This window comes from Ovis canadensis, chromosome 1 (assembly GCF_042477335.2).
Source record: "Ovis canadensis isolate MfBH-ARS-UI-01 breed Bighorn chromosome 1, ARS-UI_OviCan_v2, whole genome shotgun sequence".
Taxonomy (NCBI): Eukaryota; Metazoa; Chordata; class Mammalia; order Artiodactyla; family Bovidae; genus Ovis; species Ovis canadensis.
Window position 1 is genome coordinate 67,013,182 of NC_091245.1, and position 25,099 is coordinate 67,038,280.

General features: G+C 40.1%; 1 protein-coding gene across 2 annotated transcripts in view; it reads right to left on the reverse strand.

Moving 5' to 3' along the window:
- Positions 1 to 25,099, reverse strand: part of KYAT3 (kynurenine aminotransferase 3) — a 66,978-nt gene that overhangs the window by 25,382 nt on the left and 16,497 nt on the right. For both annotated transcript variants that reach the window (XM_069596998.1, XM_069596987.1), the window contains 5 exons: positions 12,008 to 12,066; positions 11,198 to 11,342; positions 9,068 to 9,217; positions 1,182 to 1,268; positions 22 to 147 (listed from right to left, as the gene is read on the reverse strand). In XM_069596998.1, coding sequence (XP_069453099.1) covers positions 22 to 147; positions 1,182 to 1,268; positions 9,068 to 9,217; positions 11,198 to 11,342; positions 12,008 to 12,063 — 564 coding nt within the window. In that variant the 5' untranslated portion in view covers positions 12,064 to 12,066. The remainder of the gene's footprint in view (positions 1 to 21; positions 148 to 1,181; positions 1,269 to 9,067; positions 9,218 to 11,197; positions 11,343 to 12,007; positions 12,067 to 25,099) is intronic.

A 25,099-nucleotide genomic window follows, 5' to 3' on the forward strand; every position in this document is an offset into this window, starting at 1 on the left:
ATAAAGAGATCAAAGACTCACCTTGCCAAGGGGGTTATGCGGAGTGTTTAGTATTATAGCTTTGGTTTTGGAATTAAATTTGCTTGCCAGTTCTTGAGGATCTAAGGTCCAGTCAGAACTAGAGCATGTTTTCCCATCAACAGGTTTCTAAGCATGAAGAATGAAGATGTGATTTAATTCAGTTAATTCATGTTTGCTGTATTATAAATAAATAACCTGATAAGGAAAAAAAAAGTAGAGAAAGGCATGGCAAAGGTAACTTAATAGATAACTAACAAAGAAAAGAAACAAAAATAACTAAGATTTACTTCTGCCTTAAGAGCCCAACAGGACTTGAGTCCCATGCTCATACCTGTTAAATGGAGACATGAACTCTGTCAACATTAACAGTTGTAAAAGTGCCTAAAATCCTTCAGAGAAGCCAGCTATATGGTTATGGTTAACACGTCTGATTATGGTTAAGAGCTATGGTTAACACATCTGATTCTATAAGGCTAATAGAAGATTCTGTGATTCACCTTAGTGTGTTACTTGTTTTAATAAGACTTTTTAAAAAGACAATGAAACTATATTATATTCCTAAAGATAAAAGTAGAGTGAAAACTACAAAACATTTCATTCAGAATTGAGTATTTATTGAACACTCAGCACACACCCTGGGATTCCCAGGGGGTTTAATGGTAAACAATCAACCTGCCAAGCAGCAAACCCGAGTTCAATCCCTGAGTCAGGAAAATCCCCTGGAGGAGGAAATGGCAACCCACTCCACTACTCTTGCCTGAAAAATCCCATAGAGAGAGGAACCTGGAGGGCTACGATCTGTGGGGTCACAGAGTCAGCCACGACTTAATGATTACCAGCACATACCCTGCACTGTTAGTCACTGGGGACTAGAGCGATAACAGTGAGTCAGAAATGGTCTCTGACCTGGTGGTGCTCAGTCAGTAGGGGAGATACATAACCACAAAAAATAGTATTACATACAAGGTAGAAGCTGCTAGATACATGGCAAACATATGATGAAGTAGTAAAAATCCCCCCTTAAATAGCTGTTACCTTCAGTCATGGTAGAGATATACAGTAAATCCCGAAACGTAATCAAAGTAGAAACTTTACTGGCAACAAAGTAATTGGCATTTTCAAAACTTTTTAAAAAACGTAAATCATAGGGGCAGACTTACACATCTCAGGGGAACAAAAACAGGTGTTGCTCCAGCCATTCTCACCATGGGCTCATAGCAGTCATAGAAAGGCACTATCACTATGACCTGGAATCAAACCAAATAACGAATCTATCAATAATTAATCCATTTAACAAATACTGTGTATGTACAATGTGTGAAGCAGCATACAACATGCTAAGATACAGCAGCGAAGAAAGCAGGCTCTGTCTTCACACACCTGAGTGAAAAGACCTTGGGAACAAACTCATCAGGAGCCTTAATTGGACCCCTTGATTTCCTAGGGAGCTCTGTGGATAGGCTTGCAGTGGGACCCTTCAAACTGTATGCAAAATTTTCTACATGCATAGGTTTATTTTTATGGGAAAAGAGTCCATAGCTCTCATTACATTCTCAAAGGGATGATCTAGCCAAAAACAGTGAGTTTAAATTTCAAATTAGAATATAAACAATCAGCAGCACAGCAAGACCAGAAGGGAAGAGAGCACTGCAGGGATGCTCTCTGTTATGGCGGAGTAGTAATTTCTAAGTATTATACTGAGAGAAGAACTGGGAAGCCTGATGTGCAACAGCACATAGGGTCACAAAGAGTTGGACACGATTGCGCGACTGAACAACAACAAAGATGTTTCTTTTTCAAAAACATCCCCAAACAGAGAATGCAAGAAGACAGGATGCTACCGTTAATGTCTGATACCCACAATTTCCTTCCAGGTGACATATCTGGATTCTTTTTTCCTAGCTCCTTTTCCCCTACAAGGTCCTGTAGGTACTACAGGCTCTCTCAATCTACTCATGGCCTGTATCTCAGGTCAGTGGGCCAGACTAACCTGTCCATTTGGTATCTTGTCTGCAATATGCCAGTCTGGATCTAGTATCCCTGACTTTCTGCTTTTCTATAACGCGTTTAAACACGATATATATCCATTGTCGACACTGAGTTTTTCTGTCTTTTTTACATGTAGCAATACTTCACAAAAACATTTAATATTATTTAGTTTTAATGCATTGTTTTAATGGCTATTTGAGAGTCTACTGAATTCTAGGATAATTTTGTTATAGTTTGTATAAATAACAGTACAATGTGAATTAGTGACTACATAGTTTCTCCATTTTAGTGCTTGTTACTACTAAAGAGTACAAACATCTTTTACGGTACCTTATATATATATGTGTGTGTGTGTATATATATATTCAAACTGCTTATGAAAAATCTGGCAACAATGTATAATTTTACAAGTCTATACTTAAACTGAAGAAAGTAGGGAAAACTACTAGACCACTTAGGTTCTGACCTAAATCAAATCCCTTACAGTGGAAGTGAGAAAGAGATTTAAGGGACTAGATCTGATAGACAGAGTACCTGATGAACTATGGATGGAGGATTGTGACATTGTACAGGAGACAGAGATCAAGACTACCTCCAAGAAAAAGAAATGCAAAAAAGCAAAATGGCTGTCTGAGGGGGTCTTACAAATAGTATGAAAAGAAAAGATGTGAAAAGCAAAGGAGAAAATGAAAGATACACCCATTTGAATGCAGAGTTCCAAAGAATAGCAAGGAGAGACAAGAAAGCCTTCCTCAGTGATTAATGCAAAGAAATAGAGGAAAGCAATAGAATGGGAAAGACTAGAGATCCCTTCAAGAAAATTAGAGATACCAAGGGAACATTTGATGCAAAGATGGGCTCAATAAAGGACAGAAATGGTATGGACCTAACAGAAGCAGAAGATATTAAGAAGAGGCTACATGAATACACAGAAGAACTGTACAAAAAAGATCTTCAAAACCCAGGTAATCACAATGGTGTGATCACTCTCCTAGAGCCAGACATCCTGGAATGTGAAGTCAAGTGGGCCTTGGGAAGCATCACTACGAACAAAGCTAGTGGAGGTGATGGAATTCAAGCTGAGCTATTTCAAATCCTAAAAGAGAATGCTGTGAAAGTGCTGCACTCCATATGCCAGCAAATTTGGAAAACTCAGCAGTGACCACAGGACTGGAAAAGGTAGTTTTCATTCCAATCCCAAAGAAAGGCAATGCCAAAGAATGCTCAAACTATGGCACAACTGCACTCATCTCACATGCTAGTAAAGTAATCCTCAAAATTCTCCAAGCCAAGCTTCACAATAGATGAACCATGAACTACCAGAAGTTCAAGCTGGTTTTAGAAAAGGCAGAGGAATCAGAGATCAAAGTAACAACATCCACTGGATCATCAAAAGAGCAAAAGAGTTTCAGAAAAACATCTACTTCTGCTTTATTGACTATGCCAAAGCTTTTGACTGTGTGGATCATAAAAAACTGTGGAAAATTCTGAAAGAGATGGTAATACTGGACCATCTGACCTGCCTCCTGAGAAACCTGTATTCAGGTTTAGAAAGCAACAGTTAGAACTGCACATGGAATGACAAACTGATTCCAAATAGGAAAAGGAGTACGTCAAGGCTGTATATTGTCACCCTGCTTATTTAACTTCTATGCAGAGTACATCACGAGAAACGTTGGGCTGGATAAAGCACAAACTGGAATTAAGATTGCCGGGAGAAATATCAATAATTTCAGATATGCAGATGATAACACCCTTATGGCAGAAAGTGAAGAAGAACTAAAAAGCCTCTTGATGGAAAGAGGAGAGTGAAAGTTGGCTTAAAGCTCAGCATTCAGAAAACTAAGATCATGGCATCCAGTCCCTTCACTTCATGGCAAACAGATGTGGAAACAATGACAGACTTTATTTTTCTGGGCTCCAAAATCACTGCAGATGGTGACTGTAACTATGAAATTAAAAGATGTTTACTCCTTGGAAGGAAAGTTATGACCAACCTAGGCAGCATATTCAAAAGCAGAGACATTACTTTGCCAGCAAAGTCTAGTCAAGGATATGGTTTTTCCAGTAGTCATGTATGGATGTGAGAATTGGATTATAAAGAAAGCTGAGCACCAAAGAATTGATGCTTTTGAACTGTGGTGTTGAAGAAAACTCTTGAGAGCCCCTTGGACTACAAGGAGATACAACCAATTCATCCTAAAGGAAATCAGTCTTGAATATTCATTGGAAGGACTTATGCTGAAACTGAAACTCAAATACTTTGGCCGCCCGATGCGAAGAGGTGACTCATTTGAAAAGACCATGATGCTGGGAAAGATTGAAGGTGGGAGAAGGGGATGACAGAGGATGAGATGGTTGGATGGCATCACTGACTCACTGGAAATGAGTTTTGAGTATACTCCAGGAATTGGCAATGGACAGGGAGGCCTGACGTGCTCCATCCATGGGGTTGCAAAGACGGACACAACTGAGTAACTGAACTGAACATTAAACTGCCTTTAAGTTTGTGTTGATTAAATTCATGGCACCTAATTATCATCCTAAATTTCTACTTTTTACTATTTATATTTCCTGTTCAAGACTTGTCTCACTGGAGTTATAGGAGGCCCTTACATTCTAAAGTCCCTTTGTTTGTACTAGTCATCTAATTCACACTGAATATTTTCTACACAACGTGCTATGTTAGGTTTTGGGTATCGCAGAGGACAAGACATGAGCCAGAATGGATGTTTTCCTCAAGTTCATTAGACTGTGAAATTCTTAGGGACTAAGATGACCCGTCTTTGCAGCCCTGATGAGACACAGTGCCTGGTATGAAGTGAGAGCTCGATGAAGGAAAGGAAACGGGGGAGGCAGCGAGGTGGAAATGAGAATATACCTGATACTCTTCCCTGAAATTTCCTTATTTTTACAATGGAAATGATTCCCCTCTCTCTTTGAAGAATATTTACCAAGCACTCAAGTGCTGGCTCCTCAACAGTAAACTAATTTTCCTGGAACTTATATTCTACAGAGAGAGACATAATAAATAAGAAACAAGGAAGTAAATTAGATAATTTCAGATAGTAATAAACATTATAAGGAAAATAACAGGCCTATATGATGCAAAGTAATGTTTGTGGTTTCAAAATATTAGATAAGTTGATCAGTGAAGAAGAAGAGAGAAAAGACAGCAAAGGGCTGAGCCTTGGGACAACCAACAGAGTGCAGAGAAGGAGGAAGCAGAGAAGGAGGAAGCAGCAAAGGAGTAACACAATCAAAGCCTGAGCTGAAACTTTCAGCTATTTTATAGGAATAAAGGAAATTATATATATGAGAGTATGACTATACTTCCTTACCATGATTCCTTAAGTAACTCATTGTTTGGCAGAGCAGAGGGAATAGAGATATAAAAGAAAAGGTAACACAAAGTCACAGAGGTATCTTTCGTAAAGGAGGTACAGATAAAGTACTGGGAGGGTGGTGGTGGTTCGGGACTTCCCTGGTGGCTCACTGATTAAGAATCTGCCTGCCAATGCAAGGGGACACAGGTTTGATCCCTGGTCCAGGAAGATCCCATGTGCCCTGGAGCAATGAAGCTCCTGCGCCACAACTACTGAAGCCCCTGCTCTGCAGTAAGAGAAGCCATCGCAATGAGAAGCCCACACACCACAACGAAGACTAGCCCCTGCTCACCACAGCTAAAGAAAGCCTGCAGTGAGCAACGAAGACCCAGTGCAGCCACACACACACAAACACACACAAAAGTGCTGGGGGAGTTCAAAGAAGGGAATCAACAATACAGATCACGGCAAATATTCATTCCTCAGACTTGGCTTACCCAACACCTCTCTGGAGCTTTCTGGACCTATATTAGCAGAGTTCATCACTTCTTCCTCTTGTAACCATGGTAACTTACTCATTCCCCACCACTGCCTATCACACTGCATCCTTCTATATCTGTTTAAAAGCACATCTCCACTAAACACGGAACCTCTTCCACATAGAAATATCTTTTTTTTTTTAATTTTATTTTACTTTACAATACTGTATTGGTTTTGCCATACATCAACATGAATCCGCCACAGGTGTACATGTTTTCCCAATCCTGAACCTCCCCCCCCCCCACCTCCCTCCCCATACCATCTCTCTGGGTCATCCCAGTGCACCAGCCCCAAGCATCCTGTATCCTGCATCAAACCTAGACTGGCGATTCATTTCTTATATGATATTATACATGTTTCAATGTCATTCTCCCAAATCATCCCACCCTCGCCCTCTCCCACAGAATCCAAAAGACTGTTCTATACATCTGTGTCTCTTTTGCTGTCTCACATACAGGGTTATTGTTACCATCTTTCTAAATTCCATATATATGTGTTAGTATACTGTATTGGGGTTTTTCTTTCTGGCTTACTTCACTCTGTATAATAGGCTCCAGTTTCATCCACCTCATTAGAACTGATTCAAATGTATTCTTTTTAATGGCTGAGTAATACTCCACTGTGTATATGTACCACAGCTTTCTTATCCATTCACCTGCTGATGGACATCTAGGTTGTTTCCATGTCCTGGCTATTATAGACAGTGCTGAGATGAAAACTGGGGTACATGTGTCTCTTTCAATTCTGGTTTCCTCAGTGTGTATGCCCAGCAGTGGGATTGCTGGGTCATATCGCAGTTCTATTTCCAATTTTTTAAGGACTCTCCACACCATTCTCCATAGTGGCTGTACTAGTTTGCATTCCCACCAAGAGTGTAAGAGGGTTTCCTTTCCTTCACACCCTCTCCAGCATTTATTGCTTGTAGACTTTGGATCGCAGCCATTCTGACTGGGGTGAATGGTACCTCATTGTGGTTTTGTTTTGCATTTCTCTGATAATGAGTGATGTTGAGCATCTTTTCATGTGTTTGTTAGCCATCTGTATGTCTTCTTTGGAGAAATGTCTATTTAGTTCTTTGGCCCATTTTTTGATTGGGTTGTTTATCTTTCTGGAATTGAGCTGCAGGAGTTGTTTGTATATTTTTGAGAATAGTTCTTTGTCAGTTGCTTCATTTGCTATTATTTTTTCCCATTCTGAAGGCTGTCTTTTCACCTTGCTTATAGTTTCCTTTGTTGTGCAGAAGCTTTTAATTTTAATTAGGTCCCATTTGTTTATTTTTGCTTTTATTTCCAGTATTCTGGGAGGTGGGTCATAGAGGATCCTGCTGTGATTTATGTCGGAGAGTGTTTTGCCTATGTTTTGCTTTAGCAGTTTTATAGTTTCTGGTCTTACGTTTAGATCTTTAATCCATTTTGAGTTTATTTTTGTGTATGGTGTTAGAAAGTGTTCTGGTTTCATTCTTTTACAAGTGGTTGACCAGTTTACCCAGTACCACTTGTTAAAGAGATTGTCTTTTCTCCATTGTATATTCTTGCCTCCTTTGTCAAAGATAAAGGTGTCCATAGGTGTGTGGATTTATCTCTAGGCTTTCTATTTTGTTCCATTGATCTATATTTCCGTCTTTGTGCCAGTACCATACTGTCTTGATGACTGTGGCTTTGTAGTAGAGCCTGAAGTCAGGCAAGTTGATTCCTCCAGTTCCATTCTTCTTTCTCAAGATTGCTTTGGCTATTTGAGGTATTTTGTATTTCCATACAAATTGTAAAATTATTTGTTCTAGCTCTGTGAAAAATACCGCTGGTAGCTTGATAGGGATTGCATTGAATCTGTAGATTGCTTTGGGTAGTATACTCATTTTCACTATATTGATTCTTCTGATCCATGAACATGGTATGTTTCTCCATCTATTAGTGTCCTCTGATTTGTTTCACCAGTGTTTTATAGTGTTCTTTATATAGGTGGTCTTTAGTTTCTTTAGGTAGATATATTCCTAAGTATTTTATTATTTTCGTTGCAATGGTGAATGGAATTGTTTCCTTAATTTCTTTTTCTACTTTCTCATTATTGGTGTATCAGAATGCAAGGGATTTCTGTGTGTTGATTTCATATCCTGCAACTTTACTATATTCATTGATTAGCTCTAGTAATTTTCTGGTGGAGTCTTTAGGGTTTTCTATGTAGAGGATCATGTCATCTGCAAACAGTGAGAGTTTTACTTCTTCTTTTCCAGTTTGGATTCCTTTTATTTTTTTTTCTGCTCTGATAGCTGTGGCCAAAACTTTCAGAACTATGTTGAATAGTAGTGGTGAAAGTGGGCACCCTTGTCTTGTTCCTGACTTTAGGGGAAATGCTTTCAATTTTTCACCATTGAGGTTAATGTTTGCTGTGGGTTTGTCATATATAGCTTTTATTCCCACCCACATTGTGTAGCATATCCTCAATAAATTTTGAATAAATGGAAGAGGTGACTAAATATGAAAGCAAGGGTCCTGGACTGATAATGGGGAAGCAGGAGCAGAGCTACTGAGGTCAGTGCTGAAGCAGGTTTTATATCACTTCACTAAATTAAAAAGTCACTCAGTTGTCTTGTTATATATCCCTCACATGGTGCTGCTAACAATACAGGGCACAAAAAGATACTGACCAAATACTTGTTGACTGAGTTTTAAAAGTTATTTTAGCAGCGAAAACTAAGATTCATCTTCCCGTACTACTGCTAGCCTCTTTTACCTGCCCTTATGTAAATAGGCTGTAAACAGAAGAACAAACAACATGCAACAGAAGTGAATGAATCTCACAGACAAAATGATAAATGAGAGAAGTCAGACTCAAGAGTATATACCGTATGATTCTATTACCTCAGGTTAAAGAGCTAGTAAAGTGAATCTCTGGTGACAGAACACAGAAGACTGTTACCTCTGGAAGAATACAGACTGGGAAGGGGCAAAAGGGAGCCTTCCAGGTTGCTGGAAATGTACTGTATCTTTCTCTGGTTTGCGGTTACAGGCAGACAAACATACACACACATACATGTAAACATTTACTAAGTTGTACTTAACAGTTTTTTGTGAATTTGACTGAATACGTACTATATTTGCAAAACACTTAAAAGAGCATAAAAAAAGTGAAAATAAAAGCAAGACAAACGATAGTGATTAATAAAGGCAGCACGATAACGTTAATGCACTCACTTCATCCCCCTCATCAATCAGTCCTTGAATGGCGTTAAAAAGAGACCCATATGCTCCGACTGTCACGAGGATTTCTTCATTTGGGTTGATTTGATTGTGATAAAACTTTTCATATAGGCAGGACAGAGCTTTCACAAGCGATGGATGACCCTGTTGAGCGAAAAGGAAGAACAAAACCTTGAACTTAATTATGAGACCTACTTCTTTGAGATAGTTTGGCTCTGAAATGTTAAAAATTTTTAACATTTAGGTTTTACAATTCTCTAATGTGTATTTTTATGGCAACAAATTAAAAAAAATTATTCCCCTTATTTTCAGAGGGTTCCTGAATGAATGGTTATGATGATTTGCTAATGATTAAAAACTTCCCTATTAAATGACTGATTTTTGAATACAAAATTTCAAGGTATCAGCTTTGTTATCTGATATCTTGATATTTGTTTTTTTTCTGTCCAGCGTCTGCATCCTCTTTTTGCTTTCAGTAACCACCTTGATTTTCAGTCATTTGCAGAAAATATTAGTAAGTGTCCAAGTGCAGGTCTTGTGACTTTGTTAGGAAAGCACCCGGCTCTGGAGTAATAAACTGGGTCAGGATGCAGGAGAAGAGGGAGATTGCTTAGATATATCCTAGGTTGGTGAGGTAAAAGAGTATGGCTCCCTCTAAGTTGTCCATGCCAGTTCATATAAAGAGAAGGAGGAATTTTTTTGTTAAGGATGTATTTACTTGTCATCTTTTTATTTCTTTTGGAACAGTGGCATGTATGTCCCAGAGCCTCACCTGGTTAAAATCAATAAAAGTGAAGCCAGAGCACATTTTTCATATTTTGAAATTAGGAAGTATTATAGTATGAGAGAAGCTGGTTGTAATTAGTAATAGAAGGTAAAAAAATATACACAAATTGTTGAAAGAGAAGCAAGAGACAGTTGTCACCCCTCCCAGAAATCCAAAATTCTCTTCGAATTCATTTTAATATCAAGTTTAACAAATTCTAGCAAAGGGTGATATGAAAGCAATTATAAATACTATACATCTGTCCTTACAGTAATAAGGATTTGTGTTTAAATTTTTTAATTACAAAGTGACTCATGATTCATACAATCAGTAAAACTAGGCAACAGATACATAAAGAAAAATTATCTTTCCTCAAAATCTCTTACTTCCTGTCCCCTGAGGTGACCAACGTCCACAGCCTGCTGACACTGCAACCCCGTCCCCACTGCTACACCAATATAAACACACACACATACATACACTCATATATATTCACAAAAGCTGGAAAATCTATGAATAATGGGTATAGGTTTGTTCCAATAAAACCTTACTTACAAAGTCAGGGATTGGTTGGACTTGGCCCATGGACCATCGCTTGCCACTCTTTGTCATGGATCAATTTAGGGAGAACTGACACCTTAACATACTTAGTCTCCCAATCTATGAACATCATGTATCACTCCATTTATTTAGGTATCATTTAATATTTCTCAGCAAAGTGACGTAGTTTTCAGTGAACAGACGTTGTATATACATCTTTTAAAAAATCAGTTCTAAATTTCAGTGTGTTTGGATACTATTGTAAATGGCATTTTAAATAATTTTACTTTTTAACTTCACTTTTAGTACAACAGAAATACAACTGATTTTTGTACATTGGCCTTGTGTCCCAAAGCTCTGCTCAATTCATTTAGTAAGTTGTGGTACTTTTTTTTTGGTAGAACCTGGGAACTCTCTGGCTATAGCAGGCATTGTAGCAAGAAGGATGAAGTTGGGCTGAGGCAGAGAGAAAGTAACTAGTTGGAAATAGATGATATTAATGAAGAGACCAGTGATGAGGCTGCTTAAGTATGAAAGGAGAGAAAACATGTCTCAAGTGAATAGTCTCCTTCCTTTGTTGCCATGGGAACCCCATCCTGGAATAGTAGTAAAGGAGGGGCCAAGACAGGACTGTGGAGAAGCTGGAATTAGGGGACAGCTTATCCTCGGATATAAGGGCAAGGGTGGGGGTTCCTTTGTCCATCAGGTTAGGATAGTTGGTTACAGAAAGCCAATTACAGAGAAGTGACAGAAGTACATTCATACACAATATGATACAAAATACACACTCACACCACACACGGTGCTCATATACTTACAAAGCCCCGTGTGTACTGATTCAAATTATCAATTGCTGAAATCTTGGATAATTCTTCCTTTACATATACAGGAGGGGATATATCTGGAAGGCCTTGGCCAAGATTCACAACAGAAGGGTCTGCAGCCAGTTTGGTAAATTCAATCCTAAGATAAAAAAGACGAGTATTAGTAAGAACTATGAGTACAAAGTTAGCTTTTTATACCTCATAGTTTTATAAAACTAAAAAATAGATTGTTTAGTCTTATAGATCAAAATAAAATTAATGAGTTCAAGACAATTGCCGTGGAGAAGGAAATAACAACCCACTCCAGTATCCTTGCCTGGAAAATCTCATGGACAGAGGAGCCTGGTGGGCTGCAGTCCATGGGGGTAGCAAAGAGTTGGGCATGAGTGAGTGACTAACACTTCCAAGCCACCAGGGAAGCCAGTAAGACAATTTTACCATCTACAAAATGACTTTGGATAGAAAAATGATGGTTGAACTGATAAAATTAATGTTTCTTACAAATCTCAGTTCCATGATGCCCATATTTTAATCACTTTTTTTTTTTTTCCCCTCAACCATCTGCTGCTAGGTTCTCTCATTAGAGACTAGAGCTAACAGGAAAAGTTCACAGATTAAGAAGGTTAAGTTTCACAAGGTCATCACCCAATTTGTCCCCTTCTCTGTCTACTTCCAGTGCCTAGTACAGGGACTGGCACATTGGCTAAGAGAATAAATAACTGTATGAATCATTACTTCCATTTCCAATGAATGGATGCAAAAAAACTTTACCCAATTATTACTGTTCACTGTAAAGGTACTCACCACACATTGCTATCAAGGCCTTCAATTCGTTTTGCATTTTTGAATTTCAAAGACATTTTCTGAAATATATAAAATTGAAGGGGTTTTAAATTTTTTTTCATCAAACAATAATGCCAGAAAATCATGGGCAACTATTTCTTTTCCCTACTGGCACCACAGAAAAAGCAGTACCATAGAGAAAATGTTAGATGCCATTAAAAAATCCCCAAGAGGAATTCATCTCCCATCTACTGTTCCAAATAAATCAGTTTAAAGGCCTGAAATGTACTAAAGAGAACAATGATGGTACTAAAAATAAGTCAGTTAAAACAATATCTTGAGTCATGCTCTGAAGATCATTTTAGGTCAGGGGGATCAACACTTTCCCAAATAAGTTCCTTATATGGCATACAGGAAGCACCAAAACAGATGGTTTCAAGACTACTCAATAAGGAGTTCTAAATAATAGTAATAATAGGTAACATTATTGAGTGTGTACCAGGCACTGTTCTAAGGGTCTTAAATAATTAACTCCATTAATATTTACAACAACCCCACATTATGGTTCTATCACTAGCCATAATTTACACATGAGGAAAGTGAGGTACAGAGAGGATAAGATCATGTAACTTTACATCTGCCCAAGTTCACGAAAGCAAGTAGCATTTAAACCTAAACAGATTCAACTCAAGATCTGAACCCAGATAGTCTGACTTCAGAACACATACTGCCTTTTGCAGAAGAAGACATTCTAAAAGAGACTACTAGAATGCTGCCTTTAAAAAAAAAAGCGTATCAGACATTCAGGTCAGGTCTACTCACATTAAGCAAGCTTGACATATTAAAAGCTAAAATTACAGCAAAGCATTCAATTTTTTAGTTCTTTAAGATTCTAAAAGGAAGTTTACATTATCTCTCAGAAGCATGGAGCATCTTTGATTTCATTGTTAATAAGCTGCTGAAATTAAAAAAAAATGATTGGCAGCATTTTTGCAAAGATTTTCTTAATAGAATAGTAAAGTAAATTCAATCTAGAAGGAAGATAGTGATAATGGTTATTAAATAGACCATTGTTCTCATTCTATTCCAATAATGAAACCAAGAAACATACCTTTTTGTTTTTCTCATATATATATATTTTTTAATCTTTGAAACTCCATTGAAGTAAATCACATGCAGATTCTCCAGAGGTTAATGTGCCTTCCAGAATGGCATTATGATTAAGTGCCCACCTGACGAGGATGCTATTTTAGAGAATTATAAAACTAAAAACGCCCAGAAAGATAAACAGAAAAGGACTAACTTTGCTGTGCTGCATGGCAGGTGGGATCTTAGTTCCCCAGCCAGGGTTTGAATCTGTGCCCTGCATTGGGAAGGCAGAGTCAACCGCTGGACTGCCAGGAAAGTCCCAGAAAAAGATATCTCAATAATTGTCTTTTGCCATCTCTAAGAAAAAAAAATTTTTTTAGTATTGATTTACTTATTTAGCCTGCGCCAGGTCTTCCATCTTCTTTGCGATACTGGGGATGTTTAGTTCCAGCACATGAACTCTAAGTTGCGGTATGTGGGGTCTAGTTCCCTAACCAGGGATCAAACCCAGGCCGGGTGCATTGGATGTATCTTGGCCACTGGACCACCAAGGAGATCCCTCTAAGAAATTTTTAAATCTAAATGATTTATTCAGCATGTGCCTATAAAATAAAGATTCATACATAAAAGTAAGCAGAGTCTATAGTAGATAATTTAGACTAAAAAGTCCAATTTTACCTAAATTATTTAGATAAAGTCAAAATGCATTTCAGATTTAATTTTCTTTAAAATTTGTGTCTAGAACATTCTGATCTATCAAATATTCTATAGTCTTCTCTCACAAGGTTCATATGTGATTCTTCCTCCATACAACTGGTCTTTCTACACAAATGTTTCTCCATCCTTTTTTTTCTTCTAGTCACCACTTTCCAACCATGGAGACTTTTTAGATATTTTTGCTGAACATGCCTCCCCATTTCTCTCATTAAATGTAAAGGAATAAGATTTTGTCAGACAGAGTTGAGCTTTGGATGATCAGAAAACATTGCAATAACCAAGATTGCTTTCACCTGCCAAGCAGCAGTTTCTCCCCCTTGGGGGCAATAATGCCCCTGTTAAGAACGCATGCTCTACATTTAATCTAATCCCTGGTCTCCACAACCTTGTCCCTTCACTTCACTAATTCCTATTCCACCTGCCACCTTCAGTTCTCAAGTTAGACTCTGTTTCCTCCAGAGACCTTCTCTGATTCCCCAAGTCAAGGTCAGATGCTCCTCCTCTGTGCTCCCATGAGACGGAGTAACCAGCATTTACTACAAAACATTGTCTTTTTTATCTGTTTGCATTTCTGTTTTTGCTCCTTTAGACTGTTAAATCCTCACGAGGATTACTTATAGCTTGTTTGCACTGATGTATGTATTAACTGGATTTTTCTATAGAGACAGAACCAATAGGATGTACATATATACAGAGATTTATTTTAAAGAACTGGCTCTCAAGATTGTGGGAGCCAGGAAGTTCAAGCCCTGTAGAGCTCCAGCCAAGGAAGAGCTAGTGTTGCAGCTAAAGTCCAAAGACAGCTACAGACAGAATTCCCCCTTCTTTGGGGATCGTCAGTCTTTTTCTCTACATCTTTTAACTGACTGAATCAAGGCTATGCACATCACAGAGAGTGTTAATAATTCATTTTACTTAAACTGTAGTGATTGAAATATTACTCTCAACTGAAAAATACTTTCATAGAGACATCCAGGCTGGTGTTTGACCAAATATCTGGGTAGTGTGGCCTAGCCAAGTTAACAGATAAAATTAATCATCACAGTATCCAACACATAGTACTATGCCAAGCACATTTGTTATTCAGTTGCTCAGTTGTGTCTGACTCTTTGTGACCCCATGGACTGCAGCACACAAGGCTACCCTGTCCCTCATTATCTCCTGGAGTTTGCTCAAATTCATGTCCATTGGATGTCAGTGATGCCATCCAACCATCTCATCCTCTGCAGTCCACTTCTGCTGAGTCGGCTCTTCATATCAGGTGGCCAAAGTACTGGAGCTTCAGCTTCAGCATCAGTCCTTCCAATGAACATTCAGGGTTGATTTCCTTTAGGACTGACTGGTTTGTTCTCCTTGCTGTCCAAGGGACTCTCAAGAGTCCTTTCCAGCACCACAATTGGAAAGCATCAATTTCTCAGCATTCAGCCTTCTTTATGGTCCAACTCTCACATCCATACATGGCTACTGGAAAAACCATAGTTTTAACTAGCCAGAACAAGCTTTTATAAATATCTCATGAACGGATGAGAAAATCCCACACATTAGGAGTGAACTTGTGGTATCAGTTTCCTTAAGTTAACACTTCAGTAACACAAGACCCCAAAGTCTCCATTGCTTAAAATAATGAAAGGTTTATTTCTTTTTCCTGCTACACATCCACTGGAAGTCACGTGCTACTCTGTTCCATGTCACTGTGACTCTGAGACATAAGACAATGAAACAGATTCTTTCTGCAGTACTGCCAGATTCACAGCAAACGGAAAAAATTCTTAAAATTTTCTCCTTAGGTGTATACACATCACTTCTCCTCACATTTTATTGGATAAAGCAATTTCAGAGCTTAAAGTGAAAGTGTTAGTTACTTAGTCGTCTCCAACATTTGTGAGTCCAGTGACTGTAGCCCCCCAGGCTTCTCTGTCCATGGAATTTTCCCAGCAAGAATACTGGGTGGGTAGCCATTCCCTCTTCCAGAGGATTTTCCGGACCTAACGATCAAACCCGGGTCTCCTGCATTGCAGGCAGATTCATTCTAGGCCTGACTATATGGCAAAAATAAAATCCGGATAAAAAATGAAACAGGAGGTTATGATGGGTTGAAATATGCTACTTGTCTCCTTCCCTTACTTGTTATGTTGAGAACACCTCAGAAATTGATCTTATTTAGAAATAGGCTCACTGCAGATGTGGGCTTCCCTGGTGGCTCAGACAGAAAAGAATCCACCTGCAATGTGGGAGACCTGGTTTCAATCCCTGAGTTGGGAAGATCCCATGGAGGAGAGTAAGGCAACCCAATCCAGCATCCTTGCCTAGAGAATTCCATGAACAGAACAGCCTGGTGGGCTATGATCCATGGGGTCACAGAGAGACAGGACTGAGCAACTAACACTTTCATTTTCTCACTGCAGCTATAATTAATGAGTTCAGTTCAGTTGCTCACTTGCGTCCGACTCTTTGCAACCCCATGGACTGCAGTACACCAGGCCTCCATGTCCCTCACCAACTCCCCGAGTTTACTCAAACTCATGTCCATTGGGTCAGTGACGCCATCCAACCATCTCATCCTCAGTCAGCCCCTTCTCCTCCCACTGTCAATCTCTCCCAGCATCGGTGTCTTTTCTAATGAGTCAGTCAGTTCTTCGCATCAGGCGGCTAAAGTATTGGAGTTTCAGCTTCAGTATCAGTCCTTCCAATGATTATTCAGGACTGATTTCCTTTAGGAGGGACTGGTTGGATCTCCTTGCTGTCCAAGGGACTCTCAAGAGTCTTCTCCAACACCGCAGTTCAAAAGCATCAATTGTTTGGTGCTCAGCTTTCTTTATAGTCCAACTCTCACATCCATACATGACTACTGGAAAAACCGTAGCTTTGACTAGATGGACCTTTGTTGGAAAAGTAATATCTCTGCTTTTTAATATGCTGTCTAGGTTGGTCATAGCTTTTCTTCCAAGAAGCAAGCATCTTAATTTCACGGCTACACACCATCTGCAATGATTTTGGAACCCAGAAAAATAAAGTCTGTCACTGTTTCCACTGTTTCCCCATCTATTTGCCATGAAGTGATGGGACTGGATGTCATGATCTTAGTTTTCAGAAGGCTGAGCTTTAAGCCAACTTTTTCACTCTCCTCTTTCTCTTTGATCAACAGGCTCTTTAGTTCTTCTTTGCTTTCAGGCTAAGGGTGGTATCGTCTGCGTATCTAAGGTTACTGATATTTCTCCCGGCAATCTTGATTCCAGCTTGTGCTTCTTCCAGCCCAGCATTTCTCATGATGTACTTTTCATATAAGTTAAATAAGCAGGGTGACAATAAGCAGCTTTGACGTACTCCTTTCCCAATTTGGAAGCATTCTGTTGTCTATGTCCAGTTCTAACTGTTGCTTTCTGACCTGCATACAGATTTCTTAGGAGGCAGGTCAGGTGGTCTGGTATTCCTATTTCTTGAGGAATTTTCCACAGTTTGTTGTGATCCACACAGTCAAAGGCCTTCCCATAGTCAATAAAGCAGAAGTAGATGTTTTTCTGGAATTCTCTTGCTTTTTCTATGATCCAATGGATGTTGGCAATTTGATCTGTGGTTCCTCTGCCTTTTCTAAATCCAGCTTGAACACCTGGAAGTTCTCGGTTCACATACTGCTGAAGCCTGGTTTGGAGAATTCTGAACATTACTTTGTTAGCATGTGAGATGAGTGCAACTGTGTGGTAGTTTGAGCATTCTTTGACATTGCTTTTCTTTGGGATTGGAATGAAAACTGACCTTTTCCAGTCCTGTGGCCGCTGCTGAGTTTTCCAAATTTGCTGGCATACTGAGTGCAGCACTTTCACAGCATCCTCTTTTAGGATTTGAAATAGCTCAACTGGAATTCCATCACCTCCACTAGCTTTGTTCGTAGTGATGGTTCCTAAGGCCCACCTGACTTGACATTCCAGGATGTCTGGCTTTAGGTGAGTGATCACACCATCATGATTATCTGGATTGTGAAGATCTCTTTTGCATAGTTCTTCTGTCTATTCTTGCCACCTCTTCTTAATATCATCTGATTCTGTTAGGTCCATACCATTTCTGTCCTTTATTGAGCCCATCTTTGCATGAAATGTTCCCTTGGTTTCTCTGATTTTCTCGAAGAGATTTCTAGTCTTTCCCATTCTATTGTTTCCTCTATTTCTTTGCACTAATCACTGAGGAAGGCTTTCGTATCTCTCCATGCTATTCTTTGGAACTCTGCATTCAAATGGGTATATCTTTCCTTTTCTCCTTTGCTTTTTGCTTCTTTTCACAGCTATTTCTAAGGTCTCCTCGGACAACCATTTGCCTTTTTACCTTTCTTTTCTTGGGGATGGTCTTGATCACTGCACCTGTATAAAGTCATGAAACTCCTCCATCCATAGTTCTTCAGGCACTCTGTCTATCAGATCTAATCCCTTGAATCTATTTCTCACTCCACTGTATAATTGTAAGGGATTTGATTTAGGTCATACCTGAATGGTCTAGTGGATTCTCCTACTTTCTTCAATTTAAGTCTGAATTCGGCAATAAAGAATTTATGATATGAGCCACAGTCAGCTCCCAGTCTTGTTTTTGCTGACTGTATAGAGCTTCTCCATCTTTGGCTGCAAAGAATATAATCGATCTGATTATGGTGTTGACCATCTGGTGATGTCCATGTGTAGAGTCTGCTCTTGTGTTGCTGGAAGAAAGTGTTTGCTGTGACCAGTACGTTCTCTTGGCAAAACTCTATTAGCCTTTGTCCTGCTTGGTTCTGTACTGCAAGGCCAAATTTGCCTGTTACTCCAGGTATCTCTTGACTTCCTACTTTTGCATTCCAGTCCCTTATAATGAAAAGGACATCTTTTTTGGTTGTTAGTTCTAGAAGGTCTTGTAAGTCTTCATAGAACCATTCAACTTCAGCTTCTTCAGCATTAGTGGTTGGGGCATAGACTTGGATTACCATGATATTGAATGGTTTGCCTTGAAAACAGAGATCATTCTGCTGTTTTTGAGATTTCATCCAAGTACTGCATTTCGGACTCTCTTGTTGACTATGATGGCTATTCCACTTCTTCTAAGGGATTCTTGCCCACAGTGGTAGATATAATGGTCCTCTGAGTTAAATTCACCATTCCAGTGCATTTTAGTTCACTGATTCCTAAAATGTTGATGTTCACTCTTGCCATCTCCTGTTTGACCACTTCCAATTTGCCTTGATTCATGGACCTAACATTCCAGGTTTCTATGCATTATTGCTCTTTATAGCATCAGACTTTACTGTCATCAACAGTCACATCCACAACTGGGTGTTGTTTTTGCTTTGACTCCGTCTCTTCATTCTTTCTGGAGTTATTTCTCCACTGATCGCCAGTAGCATGTTGGGCACCTACCAAGCTGGGGAGTTTATCTTTCAGTGTCCTATCTTTTTGCCTTTTCATACTGTTCATGGGGTTCTCAAGACAAGAATACTGAAGTGGTTTGCCATTTCTTTCTCTAGTGGACCACGTTTTGTCAGAACTGTCCACTATGACCCATCTGTCTTGGGGGGCCCTACATGGCATGGCTCATAGTTTCATTGAGTTAGCCATGGCTGTGGTCCATGTGATTAGATTGGGATTGTGGTTTTCATTCTGTCTGCCCTGTGATGGAGAAGGTAAGAGACCTATAGAAGCTTCCTGATGGGAGAGACTGCCTGAGAGGGAAACTGGCTCTTTTTTTGATGGGCTGGGCCATGCTCAGCAAATCTTTAATCCAGTTTTCTGTTGATGGGCGGGGTTGTGTTCCCTCCCTGTTATTTGACCTGAGGCCAAACTATGGTGGGGGTAATGAAGATAATGGCGACCTTCAAAAGGTCCCATACATGCACTGCTACACTCAGTGCCCCCAACCCTGCAACAGGCCACCACCGACCCACGCCTCCAGCCGAGATTCTTGGACACTCACAGGCAAGTCTGGGTCAGTTTCTTGTGGGATCACTGCTTCCTTTCTCCTGGGTCCTGGTGCACACAAATTTCTGTTTGTTCCCTCCAAGAGTCTGTTGCCCCAGTTCTAGCAGCTCTATGGTGGGGTTTAATGGCCACCTCCTCCAAGAGGGCTTATGCCACACCCAGGTCTATGCACCGAGAGCCCCTGCCCCTGCAGCAGTCCACTGCTGACCCGTACCTCCTCAGGAGACACCCAAATACCATTCTGTCTCAATCTCTATGGGGTCTCTGTGTCCTGGTATGCACAAGGTATATTTGAGCCTGCTGAGCATCTCTGGGGGGTATTAGGGTGGGCCCTAATCCAACACCAATGGCATCCAAATGAAAAGGGTAAATGTGGAGACAGAGTAGCACACAGGAAGAATGGCACCTGAAGGTGAAGGCAGAGGTCAGGGTGGTGCTTCTGTGAGTCAAGAAACACCAAAGACTGTCAGCAAATCACCAGAAGCTGGGAGACAAGCACGGGACAGATTCTTCCTCAGAGCCCTCAGAAGAAACCAACCTTGCCAACACCTTTATCCTGGACTTCTAGTGTCCTTAACCATTAATACATTTTTGTTGTTTAAGCTACTTAGTTTGTGCTAATTTGTTAAGGTAGCCTGAGGAAACAATTATAGTAGGGAAAATGTAAAAGATACCCAACAATGCCCAGAGATGTCAAGATTCAGCAGTGAGGGAAACTCTCACTGTCTGAGAGTTATTGTCCAGATTAGGTCCAATATTAGGAAAATAAAATAAACCTGAAATACTATCAGGGATTAAACAGGAGCCCCTGTTGTACAATGGAACATCTATAGGGCCTGTATCATTTCTGGACAGCTAACTTCGTGAAGTGACTTCTGTTCCCAGGTAGATGAATGCCTGGTATACATATACAGAAATGTTATGTAATAAATGCAAAATTGCTGGTAAAAGCAGTATCTTTTGCTGTCAATGTAAAGCTGAAAAATTGTAGTTCTATAGAATCACCACTAGGTGCCACTCTTGGCAGAGATGAGAAAAAACTCACTGTTCGTCTGTAAAACATTTACTGTTACCTGTCAGAACAGCTCTCACCAGGAACCCTGGTGCACTACTGGTGGGATTGTAAATTAGCACAGTCACCATGGAAAACGTTAGGAGGTTCTTTTAAAAATGAAAAATAGGACCACCATACCATATTCACATATGTGTGCATGCTTAGTCCCCAAAGTGTGTCTGACTCTTTGGGACCCCATGGACTAGCCTGCCAGGCTCCTCTCTCCATGGGATTTCCCAGGCAAGAATACTGGAGTGAGCTGCCATTTCCTCCTCCAGGAGATTTTCCCAACAGAGGGATCAAACCTGCATCTCCTATCACTGAGCCACCTGGGAAGCCCCAAAACTGAAGCTGCAAGTCAAAGTAGTGGGTATTGTTACTGTCAAGCAATTTCACCTATGAGTATTTACCTGAAATAAACAAAAGCACTAATTTGAAAAGATATACGTACTCCAATGTTCACTGCATCATTATTTACCAATGGCCAAGATAAGTGTCCACTGATAGATAAACCTCATATATGCAGATGACACCACCCTTATGGCAGAAAGTGAAGAAGAACTAAAGAGCCTCTTGATGAAAGTGAAAGAGGAGAGTGAAAAAGTTGGCTTAAAGCTCAACATTCAGAAAACTAAGGTCATGGCATCTGGTCCCATCACTTCATGGCAAATAGATGGGGAAACAGTGGAAACAGTGTCAGACTTTATTTTGGGGGGCTCCAAAAATCACTGCAGATGGTGACTGAAGCCATGAAATTAAAAGACGCTTGCTCCTTGGAAGAAAAGTTATGACCAACCTAGACAGCATATTAAAAAGCAGAGACATTACTTTGCCAACAAAGGTCCTTCTAATCAAGGCTATGGTTTTTCCAGTAGTCATGTATGGATGTGAGAGTTGGACTATAAAAAAAGCTGAGTGCCAGAGAACTGATGCTTTTGAACTATGGTGTTGGAGAAGACTCTTGAGAGTCCCTTGGACAGCAAGGAGATCCAACCAGTCCATCCTAAAGGAAATCAATCCTGAATTCATTGGAAGGACTGATTTTGAAGCTGAAACTCCAATACTTTGGCCATGTGATGCAAAGAATTGACTCATCTGAAAAGACACTGATGCTGGGAAAGACTGAAGTCAGGAGGGGAAGGGGACGACAGAGGATGATGAGACGGTTGGATGGCATCATGGACTCAATGGACATGAGTTTGAGTAAACTCTGGGAGTTGGTGATAGACAGGGAGGCCTGGCGTGCTGCAGTCCATGGGGTTGCAAAGAGTCAGGCACGACTGAACTGAACTGAACTGATAGATAAATGGAAAAATAAGATGTGGTATGTGTGAATACACACACACACACACACACAGTAGAATATACTCAGCAATAAAAAAATAAATAAAATCGTGTCATTTATAACAACAAGAATGGATCTAGAGGGCATTACACTAAATGAGGGTTTTCCCTGGTGGCTCAGATGGTAAAAAATATGCCTACCAGGCAGGAGATCTGGGTTTGATTCCTGGGTCAGGAAGATCTCTTGGAGAAGGGAATGGCAATCCCTTCCAGTATTCTAGCCTGGAAAATTCCACAGACAGAGTCCATGGGATCAGACTGAGAAAGACAAATACCCCACCTGTATGTGGAATCTAAAAAAAAAAAAAAATGAACAAAATAAAAAGTTCCACAGATACAAAGAACTCCCAGAAGGGAGAAGAGGATAGGCGAAGGAGATGAATAGGAACAAACCTGCAGTAATCCAGTAAATAAATCATCAGGATGTCATGTACAACATAAGGAATATGATCAGTAACACTGTAATAATGTTGTATGGGGACAGATGGTTACTATATGTTGTTGTGACCATTTTGCAATGTATATATGTCAAATCATAATGTAATATACTTGAAACTAACACAATAGTGTATGTCAAATACAGCTCAACTTAAAAAAAAAGTCTACTGCAATGGTGCTGGAATAGGAAAGTTTGGAAAGAAGAAAAAAAACTTAACCCATTATCCTAAGACTCAAAGATGCTCAGGTCAACTGTATACTATTTGAGGGCCCTGACTGTAAGATCCGACGCATTTAGATGGGATAGGACAAATGTAGAAAAAAAAAAAAGGTGAGCTCAAAGTGTGAAATCAAGGTGGCTGATAACTATGACTCACAGGGTAGTCAAGTGTAAAACAGAAAGAATACAAGAAAAAGCCAGAAACAGAAATAACAGAGTTAATGGATGGAGAGGTGAAGACAATAACCAGGCATGAGAAGCAGATGGATTCAAGTATTTTAAGACTAGGCTGGACCAGAAAGGAAGCACCCATGTAATGCATACCGCTTACCGTGATGCCAGGTTGCTGGGGTAGCCTAAACATCTATTATCTTTAAGATCTATGGGTTAGTTAGTCACGTACAGATGTGACAGTTGGACCATAAGAAGGCTGAACACTGAAAAACTGATGCTTTCGAACCATGATGCTGAAGAAGCCTCTTGAGAGTCCCTGGACTGCAAGGAGATCAAACCAGTCAATTCTAAAGGAAATCAACCCTGAATACTCACTGGAAGGACTGATGCTGAAGCTGAAGCTCCAATACTTGATTCGAAGAGCTGACTAATTGGAAAAACCCTGATGTGGGAAAGATTGAGGGCAAAAGGAGAACAGGGTGACCGAGGATGAGATGACTGGATGGCATCACCAACTCAATGGACGTGAGTTTGAGCAAACCCCAGGAGATAATGAAGGACAGGTAAGCCTGGCATGCTGCAGTCTATGGGGGTCACAGGAGTTAGACACAACTTAGCAACTAAACAACAACAACTATGTCATGTGGTGATGACACAGTATCATTTGCCTTCATTTCTTAGCACTTATACAACTTCCTCCGTGTCCTTTGTTTAAATACAGATCTGTTTTTAAAAGAAACTTTGTCTTTCCCTTTGGAAAGGTTAATTTGTTGACACAGTACCAGTTTGACAGTCCACTAGAAATTTGGTTGTTCCCCAATCTGACTTAAAAAAATAAAACAAAACCCAACAACAACAATAAATAAAATACTATGTTATGCTCTTTCCTAGCTTAGAAAATGAGAAGCAAACAAATACAGAGATGCCCCAAAACTATACAAATCAGATCTCTTAGTTGCAGAGACAAAAACTCAATCTGAACACTTTATGGGAAAAGCGAAATTTCTTAGAAGGCTCATGTCACCATGAGAAGGTAATTGGTGCAGCCAGACTCAAGGGTAACATTGAAACCAGAAACTTAACCTTCATCATGGTTCCACTTTCCCACTTTCCCACACAATTTCAGCCCACTTTTCTCCACATGAAACAATACACATTTAGACTTCCCAATTTCACCACCGTAGAGCGACTGAGAGCTTTCTCTGGTGCCAGTCTCAAAAATCCTAGGGAAAAGCACTGAGTGGCTTACCTTTGGCTAATGAATCATGGCATTTTCCCCTGCCTCCCTCCCATTTAAAAAGTACTACAATAAAATGCCTGTCAATACAATGATGAAAAGATGAGAGAGAGAGCAGTGGGGAGGAAGATCATGACAGAAATGGGGATGCAGTCAAATGATAATGCTGTTTTTTTTTTTTTTACATTCTTACAGCACAGAGTGGGGGATGCCACTGCTGTTGCTACTCATGCTGCTGCTAAGTCACTTCAGTCGACTCTGTGCAACCCCATAGACGGCAGCCCACCAGGCTCTCCCGTCCCTGGGATTCTCCAGGCAAGAACACTGGAGTGGGTTGCCATTTCCTTCTCCAATGCATGAAAGTGAAAAGTGAAAGGGAAGTCGCTCAGTTGTGTCCGACTCTTCGCGACCTCATGGACCGCAGCCTACCAGGCTCCTCTGTCCATGGGATTTTCCAGGCAAGAGTACTGAAGTGGGGTGCCATCACCTTCTCCAAGGGAGGGGATGCCACTAGCTTGTTCTAAAATCTCCAAAGACTCTCCTCAGTCCATGGAATGTACCTCACATTCCAACCTGGAATTCAAGACCCTATATGCAGAGTACATCATGAGAAACACTGGACTGGAAGAAATACAAGCTGGAATCAAGATTGCCGGGAGAAATAGCAATAGCCTCAGATATGCAGATGACAACACCCTTATGGCAGAAAGTGAGGAGGAACTAAAAAGCATCTTGATGAAAGTGAAAGTGGAGAGTGAAAAAGTGGGCTTAAAGCTCAACATTCAGAAAACAAAGATCATGGCATCTGGTCCCATCACTTCATGGGAAATAGATGGGGAAACAGTGGAAACAGTGTTAGACTTTATTTTTTTGGGCTCCAAAATCACTGCAGATGGTGACTGCAGCC